Source organism: Neophocaena asiaeorientalis, unplaced genomic scaffold (genome assembly GCF_003031525.2).
Source record: "Neophocaena asiaeorientalis asiaeorientalis breed wild unplaced genomic scaffold, Neophocaena_asiaeorientalis_V1.1 scaffold119, whole genome shotgun sequence".
Classification (NCBI taxonomy): Eukaryota; Metazoa; Chordata; class Mammalia; order Artiodactyla; family Phocoenidae; genus Neophocaena; species Neophocaena asiaeorientalis.
This window is the reverse complement of record NW_020175821.1, coordinates 2,195,428-2,206,471: the sequence shown is the minus strand read 5'-3', so window position 1 is coordinate 2,206,471 and position 11,044 is coordinate 2,195,428. Positions and strand designations below refer to the sequence as shown.

At 52.3% G+C, this 11,044-nt stretch overlaps 1 protein-coding gene across 3 annotated transcripts in view; it reads left to right on the top strand.

Annotated features, from left to right (window-relative positions):
- MAPKBP1 (mitogen-activated protein kinase binding protein 1) overlaps positions 1-11,044 on the top strand; it is a 50,247-nt gene that overhangs the window by 30,849 nt on the left and 8,354 nt on the right. For all 3 annotated transcript variants that reach the window (XM_024732445.1, XM_024732443.1, XM_024732444.1), the window contains exons 4-14: positions 4,469-4,531; positions 4,755-4,812; positions 5,551-5,721; positions 6,102-6,239; positions 6,494-6,676; positions 7,244-7,404; positions 8,194-8,383; positions 8,959-9,105; positions 9,319-9,494; positions 10,271-10,362; positions 10,629-10,754. In XM_024732445.1, the coding sequence (XP_024588213.1) occupies positions 4,469-4,531; positions 4,755-4,812; positions 5,551-5,721; positions 6,102-6,239; positions 6,494-6,676; positions 7,244-7,404; positions 8,194-8,383; positions 8,959-9,105; positions 9,319-9,494; positions 10,271-10,362; positions 10,629-10,754 (1,505 nt within the window). The remainder of the gene's footprint in view (positions 1-4,468; positions 4,532-4,754; positions 4,813-5,550; positions 5,722-6,101; positions 6,240-6,493; positions 6,677-7,243; positions 7,405-8,193; positions 8,384-8,958; positions 9,106-9,318; positions 9,495-10,270; positions 10,363-10,628; positions 10,755-11,044) is intronic.

Below are 11,044 nucleotides of genomic sequence, written 5' to 3'. Positions count from 1 at the left end.
GGACTCTCAACCACTGCGCCACCAGGGAAGCCCCACATCAGTGTTTTTGAGGTCTCTTCTCTTGGGAGGACCTCAGCAAGCTGGGCACAGGGGGACCTTGGAGGTCTTTGCCAAGTTCTGCCTTCACCATCTGCGTTATTATCCTCACAAGTGGAGCTGTGACCGAGGGTTGGTCTCTTTTTTTTCCTCTTTCTCTGTGTTGGAAGGTTTCCAACTTTGAATAATTAGAAGTAAAAATTTCAGCTTGCCCTACCTGTGTGTGTTTCCCTCCTCTGCTTAACTCTCCCATGACACACATGAGAATTTCCAGGCTACACTGGGGGGTGGGGGTTGGGAGGTGTTAGAGAAGGGAGAGGTTGCCTCATAGCTAGTCATCCTGTCTGCATTGTCTTTTTACACACACGTGCTGCTCTCCCTCCTTCTTCTGCCATGGAGTCCAACCTAGGGGAGACAGGAAACAGAGGATGCTATGGCCCAGCAAGACTCAGAATTTATGTGCGGTGACTTGGGGAGTGTTCTCAGCCGCCCTTGAAAGGCCACCATGCTGCTTCGGGTTTAAAGGAACCCTCATCACCTACTTTTTCTGGATTTGGAATGTGGCTGTCAGAATCTGCATCAGTTCATTTCAAGTCAGATCAGCTCTGAGCTGAACCCCTCTCCTGTGGTTTATCTGGAGCTGATCCGAAAGCTAGGTAACCCAGCACCATTCAGACTGGAGGCCATCACCAGAGAGGATGAGCCTGCAGAGGACCGCCTCAGCCGGGCGGCACAGATACCAAGAAAACGTCAGCTCTCCCGAAAACTTGGTGGGCTTTGCGTGATGGTGGCAGGCCTGGGGGTTATCATTTTTCACACACTGAATAAAATATTAAAATCTAAATATCTAGATCTATGAACTTTGAACTATAACTGCTATAATTTTCATGTGCCCTGTTATGACTTCCAAAGATTCTGTAGCCAGAATCCTTTTTCCCTCCAAGCGCCCCAGTCTTCTCTGCCTCTTCTCAGAGGCTCCTGCCCTGGTGCTCTGTGCGTTAGGTCAGTGTGCTTTCTATGTTTGTCTCTCCTTTTCAGCTTCAGTTTTCTCTCCTTTCTCCCACTCACTCCACTCTGCTTTTCTGAGAGCACAGCTTCTGGAATCCTGACTCTCTTTTGCTTTAGCTGAGAGGCCTTGAATAAGACCTCTGAACTCGTTTCTCCACACTGAAGTGGGGCTGATTGTACCAGCAATCACAAGCTTGTGGTAAGGATTAGCTAAGACCAGACCTCTAAGGTGCTTAGCAGAGTGCCTGCTACACAGAAAGTGCTGGATAAATGGTAACTCTTATTATTGGGCCCACTGTGTGAAGAGCAGTAGACCGGTTATAAAAGGAAGTGAAGGCCTTCGTGCTTAGAGTTCGTTGAAACTCTTGCGTGGTGCTTTTTAACTTAGCCAGGAGGTGTCACTTCCATTCTCTTTCTGTGCTTCTGTGCTGCTGTCCTAGTCACTTGAGGTAGTTTCTCCCTCAGCATTTCCCCCATCCCTTCCTTGCTACCTTCCAAGCTTATCATCTCCTAAGTGGATGAAGATGTAGATATTTTCTTTCCCCAGGCTTAACCCAGTTCTCCTTCCTTGGCTGCCTTCCCAGAACTTTAAAGGAAGCCTCCTTTAGAGTTTTTACCATTACTGAGATCCTAACAGGACTCACCTCCGTTTTTCTGAAGGAAAAACCTGACACAGTCCCTGAGCACCTTGTTCCTCACTGCCAGGAGTCCCTTTTGGCTTCCTGTCCATGCTCCAGGGGGAGTAATAGTAAGATTTGCCGTTTGTTTGGCTCCCACTCTGTGTCCAAAAAAAATTATTTGATCTTCACAGAAGTCCTGAGAGCTTGATCCTAGTGGCTCCTTTTTAACAGATAATGAAATAGGCTTGTGACTTACCCAGGGTCACAAAGTTGTACATGGCAGAACAAGGACTCAAACCCTGGTCTCTGACTCAGAAGCTCACAGTGTCCCCACTGTCCCACACTGCGTCTGAGGATTTGGAGATCCTCGGTGCCACCTTCCATAGAAGACAGGTGGGGCATGCAGTAGGGAGGAGAGCTGGGCCTACGGATACCCAAGTAGACCAAGCTAGTGGACCAAGGGAGGCATTCATCCATTCAATAAACGGTTCTTGAACAACTGTGATGGGCCAGACTCTGCTAGGCACAGGAGACAAAACAGTGAGCAAAACCGGGCACAGTTCCCACCCTCATGGAAGACACAGGCTGGTGGGGGAGGCAATCAACAATAAATATCCTACTGTATAGCACAGGGAACTATATTCAACATCCTGTGATAAACCATAATGGAAAAGAATATGAAAGAGAATGTATATATATGTATAATGAGTCATTTTACTGTACAACAGAAACTAAACACAACACTGTAAATCAAGTACACTTCAATAAAATACATTTTAAAATTAAAAAATTGTAAAATTGCAGTTGTGATAAATGTCACAAAAGATTGATACAACTGTGTTGTGAGAGCATATACTGAGGCCATCTGACCTGAGATCTGAAAGAGAACTACGTGTTAACTAGTTGGAAAAGGGAGAGAAGAATGCTCTAGACAAGAGAAGGCGCTCTAGCAAAGGTCTGGAGTCAGAGGAGCATAGCAAGCTAAAGGGAGTGAAAGGATGTGGTTGGAGCATGGTGCAGGGTGAGGCTGGAGGGTGGGCAGGGGCCACACGACCCAGGGCCTTCATGGTACTTAAGGGGTTGGGTCTTAGAAGCTCCCCAGGGATGTTCAGCAAGGGGTGACACAGATCAGAGTTGCGCGTGTTTGATGTAAAGAGGCCTGGATGCTGGAAGAGCTACGAGTCCTGGCTCTGCTCTTTATAGGAGCCTAGGTTTCCTCACCTCAAAATTTTGGAGGGTTGGACCAGGTGATCTTTAAAGTCACCTAGCATAGTGCGTTTAATTCCTTCCATCCTTCCTTCCGACTCTAAGGTTTTATGAATCTTACCTGTTTTGGAGGAAGTAGGCCCCCTGTATCCTGGACTGCCCCTCACAGAAGCTGGACAAGTGTGCTTGTGTGTGTGTGTTTTGGGATGGGGGAGGGAGATTGATGGGGTACAGAGTTTCCAAAGCCATCTGATCTGGGTCATATTTTTAAAAACCCTCCTGACGTGGCATTCTAGAAGGGAAGTGGGAGACTGGAAGTTGGTATAAAGAGAGAAGGAGAAAGGAAACAAAGATTAGGAGAAGGAGAGAGAAGAAGAAAGAAAACAGTGAGGAGGGATTTGGGGGAGGGGACTAGAGGAAAAGATGATGTGACTCAGGGATTCCAAGGCTGTCCATCAGCCTGGCAGTTCTGGGCAGAGCTGGTGTCCCTCCGAGATCCCAGTGTCCCCAGTGATTACCTGTGGCATTTGCATATGGAAGTGGTTTATTGGACCTGAGATGCTGAGCCCTCACTAGCGGCTTGTACCTGCCTTCGTTTCAAGTTTCTGGCAAGCGGTGGGTTTCAGATGTGGGGTCTGCAGTGCCTTCCCACTAAACCAGCCTGAGTCTGGAGGACGTAGCCCTCTCATCCTTCTCTCCCCATCCCCTTACCTGGTGTAGCAGTCACTCCACGTTTGCTCCTGTCAGCTAGTTACAGTTCTGATGAAGCGATGAGGCAGAAGGGCTGTGGGCCCCTGGGCATGCTGATAGCCAGGGAGCCTGAGGGAGAACACTGCTGTCCATAGCTTCCCGCTTCTTGCCCCCAAGTCCTACCACCTGGCCTCCCCTCTGGAGCTGCCTCTGGAAAGTTAGTCTGAGCCTGATCCCATCCAGACTCACCTTCTGGCTGCAGAGGGTGCTCCCAGCCTTCTCCCATTGTCTTCTGGCAGTCTGGAGGGTCTCAGGCTCTCTCTGCCCCTCCCGCTAGTCGTACCGAGCCTCCTAGCGGTTCTGGTCCCCTGCCTCCCGCCCGCTCCATCACCTGACGCGTAGAGGGTGTGTGTGGGGGCTGGGGGGGGGGGTTGGCTCCTGCCAAGTACACAGGTGGGCACACACGTGAGAGGCCTCACTCCTTGGAGCTCAAATACTTGACACACGTGTGGCTCCATGTCGCACTGGCTGTATGTATACCTGTGGCCTGCTTTGCCCAAATCACGTGAGTTCTTCCCTCCTGCCCCCCTTCCTGGGCTGTGCAAGGATTGTGGGAAGGCCTGGGTCCCTGCTGCCCTTTGCGGCAGAGATGGTGCTGGTGCTTAGGGACCTGGTGGGGCTAGGCTTGCAGAGAGTCCTTTCACCCTCGTGAGGCTGCAGAGATGGGTCCTTACTGGTGGGAAAGGAAGTGGGAAGAGCAAATTGCCAGAAGAAAGCGGTCAGTTGCCCTCAGTGGCAAGTGGAGCCCCCTTGAGCTGGCTCGCCCCAGCTCCCTGGCCTGGGGGCCTGGAGCTCCGGGGGGAGCTGTGGTTTGGTGCTGAAGTCACTTGTCTCACTCATCTCCCCAGGTGTGTGGTCGTGCTGTTCAATCCCCGGAAACACAAACAGCACCACATCCTCAACAGTTCCAGGTAAATGGGTCTGGGCCCTCAGGGGGCATCTCCTGGAGTCTGTGAGAAGGGCACTGTCTAGGTCTCTGTGGCTCTGGGGACTGAGACTGGGCCCCAGGGCCAGCTAGGGAAATGTCACACGTGCCGTTGCTGTCTGCCAGTCTTGCCTTTTGAGGGAACTGTGAGGAAGCCGGGCTTAGGCAGGGCTGCCAGTGCCTCTTTGAGCCTGCCTCATTTCTTGCAGGAAGACCATCACTGCCCTTGCCTTCTCCCCTGATGGCAAGTACTTGGTCACTGGAGAGGTGAGTGTGGAAGGGGGGCCGCAGTACTCTGAAGAGGGTGGGTGGCCTGGCCTCAGCAGAGAGCTACAGTCCTGGGCCTGGTTAGGGCTGCTGCCGCTCTGGCTTCCTGAACGGATGCCAAATCCCGGTTTTGGCTGCACCTTAAACCAATGGTGCTGAAGCCTTAGTGGGCGTCAGAATCAGCTGGAGGGCTTGTTAAAGTGCACATTGCTGGGCCTGCTCCCAGAGTTTCTGGTTCTATAGGTTTGGGAGGGGGGACCCCAAAATTTGCATTTCTAGCAAGTTCCCAGATCATGCTGATTCTGCTGGTTTGGGAAGCACACTTTGAAAACCACTGCCGTAAGATATTCCTTGTGCCTGGGGGCCCCCTGCTGGGCGCATGAGGGACATCTCTCCCTTCTCAGTCTCTTACAGGGAGGCATAGGCGTGGGTGGTGGTGATTCTCAACCCTGGGTGCCCATCAGGATCCCTCTAGGAGCTTTGAACAAACACAGAGGCGCAGACCCTCACCCGGAGATACTGAACCAAATCTGGGGGTGTTTTCTCTCAGATAATCGTTGTTGTCCTGAGATATTTATCATGTTTCCTCTACACCTTTGCCCTGTGTAGCACTCTGCTTTGGGCCGGGGGCTCATTAGAGAGACTGTGCCCAGTAGCTGGAGAGGTAGGCCCCACCCTGAAAGGCTAGGGGAGGCTGTGTGCCTCTGGCCCTCACTTCCAGTTCTTGCCTCCCTGCAGAGTGGGCACATGCCTGCCGTGCGGGTTTGGGACGTGGCCGAGCATAGCCAGGTGGCGGAGCTGCAGGAGCATAAGTATGGCGTGGCTTGTGTGGCCTTCTCGCCTAGTGCCAAGTACATTGTCTCTGTGGGCTACCAACATGACATGATCGTCAACGTCTGGGCCTGGAAGGTGAGTGGGCCGGGTGGGCCGGCCTCGCAGCCTCATGGGGGTCCAAGGGCCAGTTGGGGACCTGAACCCCTTCATTCCACCCTGCTGATCTCAGTTTTATTCTAGAAAATGACCTGAAGCAGAAAAAAGCAACTGTGTAGCCAAGCGTGTTGGTAGAAAGAGGCTAGCTTTGTGCCTCCGAGGACCTCCAGAGGCAATGAATCTCTTCAACTCCTCTGGAAAAGGATTCTCCTTCCTCCCCTCTTTTTCTGACCAGTAAATCCTGGAAAGAAACATTTTTTAAAGTACAAATCCTATCTAACCCTCCTTCATCCTCTGAGCCTCTTTCATCTTAGCTCCAAGAGGCAGAACTTCGATTCTTCCTTTGGCTTTCCTTCCAGAAAAACATTGTGGTGGCCTCCAATAAGGTGTCCAGTCGGGTCACTGCGGTATCCTTCTCTGAAGATTGTAGCTACTTTGTCACTGCTGGCAACCGGCACATCAAATTCTGGTACCTTGATGACAGTAAGACCTCAAAGGTGAGGTGCTCAGGCTGGAAGTAGCCCCCAGGGCCAGGGTCTACTCAGCCCACCCCAGGAGACTGCTCCCCTTGGGCCCCTCTGCTTTCTCCACAGCCATCCAGAAGTTCTGGATGAGCCAGATGCTGTCTGGGCCAAGGGGTAGTCTCAGAGGGCAAGGGAGCCTTGCTACGCCTCCTCCCTCCCTCTCCCCAGGGCTTGGTTTCCAGGGCGCCCCGGGGCGATGGGTGGGCGACAGTGTCGCATCTCCACAGGTGAATGCCACCGTGCCCCTGCTGGGCCGCTCCGGGCTGCTGGGGGAGCTGCGGAACAACCTGTTCACCGACGTGGCCTGTGGCCGAGGCAGGAAGGCAGACAGCACCTTCTGCATCACGTCCTCAGGGCTGCTGTGCGAGTTCAGTGATCGGAGGCTCTTGGATAAGTGGGTGGAGCTGAGAGTAAGTATCTCTGTCCCAGTGGGTGGGGTGGGTGGGGCTGCCCGCGTCTCAGCTCAGGGGAGGACTGTCCGTACAGGGGCTGGGCCCTGCATGGAAGAGGGGACCCCAGGAGGAAGAGGCTTGAGGGAGCCAGAGCTTGGCCCAGTTCCAGCCCAAGCAGATCTGTGTAACTGCCTGCTCCCTGCTCTTTCTGTCTTTCTTTCCCTGCTTTCCTCTTCTGCTCAGAACACAGACAGCTTCACAGTAAGTGGTGCTAGACTCTCCTCTCTTTCTCATGCTGTTCCTTTCTCTTTGCTGGGCTTTTCCTATTTTGTCCTCTTTGCCAAAACCTCTAGTGCCTTAGAAGGCTCCCGGACTCCCATCCCCCATGTGCACGTGGCTGTGAGCCCTCTGCCGCCAGCTGCTGGAGGGCGGGGCGTCTCTAGATAACAGCTGAGGGGCTTGGGCCAGAGCAGCTGGGCTGCTTTCCCCTCGCCCCCTGCCTTGGCTGGTGTCTCCTCTTGGCAGGTGACTGTTGAGGAGGGTTTGAGTGGGTGGCCATGCTGACTTGAGCCCCTCTGCCTGCAGACCACCGTGGCCCACTGCATCTCTGTGAGCCAGGACTACATCTTCTGTGGCTGCGCTGATGGCACCGTGCGCCTCTTCAACCCCTCTAACCTGCACTTCCTCAGCACCCTGCCCCGGCCTCATGCCCTGGGGACAGACATTGCCAGTGTCACAGAGGCCAGGTGAGCTGTGTGGGCCCCCTGCCTCCATTTCAGAGCCTTACTCCACACCCAGCCTTCCTTGCCTGTGCTTCAGAGAATAAGATGAAGGGTGTATCGATACCCCCAAAGATTACAGGAACATCTCTGCACACACACAAATGTGGCTTTATTGGTACACGGCGCACTGTGGGGGACCATGGAGTGTCTCAGTATGTAGGCGTTAGGAGGGGCTTAGTGTCAGATTTGGGCTTGTGTTAGATGATTTTAGGATTGGTTCCAGGGACTGAAGTTTTGCTCTGGTTGGGTGCTGTGAGGAAGTGGGGTCAGTTCTACAATTGGACATTTAATTTCATTTGAAAGGTGGAAGGAAAGGTATGGAGCTAAAGCTGTAATTGGTAAAGAAGTTGCAGTCAGTCCTGAAAGATGGAAAACGGTGATGTTTGGTCATTTTTGTGGTTTGTACAGTGATCTTGTTTTTATCTGTCTCAGACACCGCTACAGAGTGGTCTTGTTTTTGTTTCACTCCGTCATGACCACAGAGTTACCTTGTCTCACGTTGGTGTTCTTTGACCTCGTTTGTGTTCATCAGGAGAGCACCATGGCCCAGCAGCTAGTGCTGGATCAGCTCCGAGCTGAGAGCTGTCAGAGGCAGCTTTTTCCTCTCAAGCAGCTGCTTCCAAACCTGCGGGTCTGGAGAGGGCTCCCGTGCTCTGCTCCTTCCTTTGTGGGTGGGCTTCTGTTTTCATTCCCCTCAATCCCTCATTTCGTCAGCTCCTCACTCACCAGTTTGCTCTGTCCTCTTCCCTACAGTCGCCTCTTCTCTGGAGTGGCGAATGCCAGGTATCCAGACACCATTGCCTTGACCTTTGATCCTACTAATCAGTGGCTGTCTTGTGTATACAACGACCACAGCATTTACGTTTGGGATGTGAGGGACCCCAAGAAAGTGGGCAAGGTGTACTCGGCTCTGTATCATTCCTCCTGCGTCTGGAGTGTGGAGGTAGGTGGGCTGACTCGAGACTGACCTGGTTTGCCGGGACACCATTGTGAGGACAGAAAGTGGGGATCCCCAGGTAGAACGTTATGTTCCCGCTGCCTCCTCACTTCTCCAGCAACATCCCTGTGTGTCCACATACCTTCAGATGGGTCCTGAGGGTTGAGCTTGAATTTTCGTGCTTATATGTCTCAGGCTTCTTCCAATGTGTCCCCGTCCATCCTTAGCTTTGCCTTGTCCTGGGCTGGGTGATTTTGGATGAGTTACTGAACTTGACCGAGCCTCATTTCCTCCGTGGTGAAATGATGTACCTGATTCATCTAATTGTTTTAAGCATTAAGTGAAATAATGTGAGTGGGAAACATAGAAGAGTTCCTGGTACATGGGAGATGCTTGGTTAATGTACTTTCCCGCAGTGATCTGAAGAGTATCTAATAGTTACGGCTTGCTTACCATAGGACAGACAGTGGGCTAAGCCTTGGCCAACATCAGCTCTTAATGTCATTCCCTTCCATCTCCGTGGGCAGGCGAGGGACTGCTCCCTAATTGGAGCTCTGACTTTGCTCCCTCTGCCCCTTCAGGTCTACCCCGAAGTGAAGGACAGTAACCAGGCCTGCCTGCCCCCCAGTTCCTTTATCACCTGTTCCTCTGACAACACTATCCGCCTGTGGAACACAGAGAGCTCTGGGGTGCATGGCTCCACCCTGCACCGAAACATCCTCAGCAATGTGAGCCACGGGGCCCCCACCCCATGCCTAGCACCCACGTCCCTTCGCCTTCACACCGCCTTCTCGGGAACTGGGTCCCCAGACCCTGATCTTCCGGCTCTTATTTGGCCGGCCCCTGCGAGCCAAGGCTTTGTCTTGTCCAGCATTCCTCTCCCCTTGCTTCTGTACTGGGTCAGGCCTGCCTTATCCACTTCTCCTGACCTGCTCCACTAGGACCTCATTAAGATCATCTATGTGGATGGGAACACTCAGGCCCTGCTGGACACTGAGCTGCCCGGGGGAGACAAAGCTGATGGGTCCCTGATGGATCCCCGAGTGGGCATTCGCTCTGTGTGTATCAGCCCCAACGGACAGCATCTCGCTTCAGGGGACCGTGTGGGCACACTCAGGTAATGCCAGGTCTGGAATGGGTACTGCCTGCCTCTCATGGTCTGGGCTGGGGGAGTTAGTCCCCAGGGCTAGAGCTTTGGAAAAGTTTGGCTCTAAAAGATTGGGGAAAAGATATTCATATACAAGGGAAGGATAATTATAGTGAAGAAGCCCAGCAGAAACCATCCTAATCAAGTAATCAGGCTTAACATCCTCATATCAACATCACAAAGTCCATAAGGGTGCACTAAGAAGGACATAGCATTTTTTTCTGTGGTATTCTTGCCAAAAATGCAGAAAACTCAGTCCTGTCATGAGAAAATGACAGACCAACTCAAATTGAGGTACGTATGACAGAGCATCAGTACTCTTCCAAAGTGTCAAGGTTATGAAAGGTAAGCAAAGACTGAAGAACTGTTACAGACAGGAGACTGAAGAGAAGTAACAACTCGGTGCAGTTTGGGCTCTGGGTGGGATCCTGGATCCAGATAAAGGATGTGGCAAAACTGGTGAAATTCAAATAAAGCCTTTACGTTCATAGTATTATACCAACGTAAGTTTCCTGGTTCTGGCAACCGGACTGTTGTTACGTAAGGCGTTAACGTTAGGGAAAGCTGGGTAAGGGAAATATGGAAACCCTCTGTACTCATTGCAACTTTTCTCTAACCTGAAAGTTCAAAAATAAAAAATAAGCTTTCAAAAAGGTCAGGGGAGAGGACGTAGCAGAGGAAGCAGAGTGAGTCTCTCCTCCTGCAGCCTGGCAGTGACCCCCTCCCTCCTCTCCTCATCTTTGCAGGGTGCATGAACTGCAGTCCCTAAATGAGATGCTGAAGGTGGAGGCCCATGATTCAGAAATTCTGTGCCTGGAGTACTCTAAGCCAGACACAGGTAAAGTGGATGCCTGGTACCCAGCCCAGAATGGCACAGGGCTCCTCCAATCCTGCCAGTGCCACTTACATCTATCCTGGCTGTTGGATGTGGGACTGAAAACCCTTTGACTCATTTGGTGTCATTGCAGGTTTAGAGGAGGACAGCTCTATCCCTTCTCTGTGGTTCTCTTGGCTTAGGGATATGGGGCTCAGTTCCTTTTTGCTGGACCCAGATAGGGGCCTGCTCTGGGCACTCGTGGGCTGATGGAGTTCTTCCAATCCCAGGTCTGAAGCTCCTAGCATCAGCAAGCCGGGACCGGCTGATCCATGTGTTGGATGCTGGACGGGAGTACAGCCTACAGCAGACGTTGGACGAGCACTCATCCTCCATCACAGCTGTCAAGTTTGCAGGTAGGGGGCAGGGCAATTGAGATACATTCTTCCGCCTACTACTGATATCTCCCCTGCCCCCCATCCCCCACTGCCACCTGCGTCCTGCCTCCGTGAGAAGGGTATGCCCGTCACAGTGGCATGTGGGATAGCAGCTGGCCGGCCCGGGGCTGGATGGGAAGACAGGTGGAATATAGACTCTTAGTCCAGGGGACCCTGAGCAACCAGGTTGGCTGAGAATGGGGGGAAAGGAAGGCCTAGGTTTGGAGGGAAGCATCCTGATTTAATTGGTTGTCTCAGCCTTATAGAGT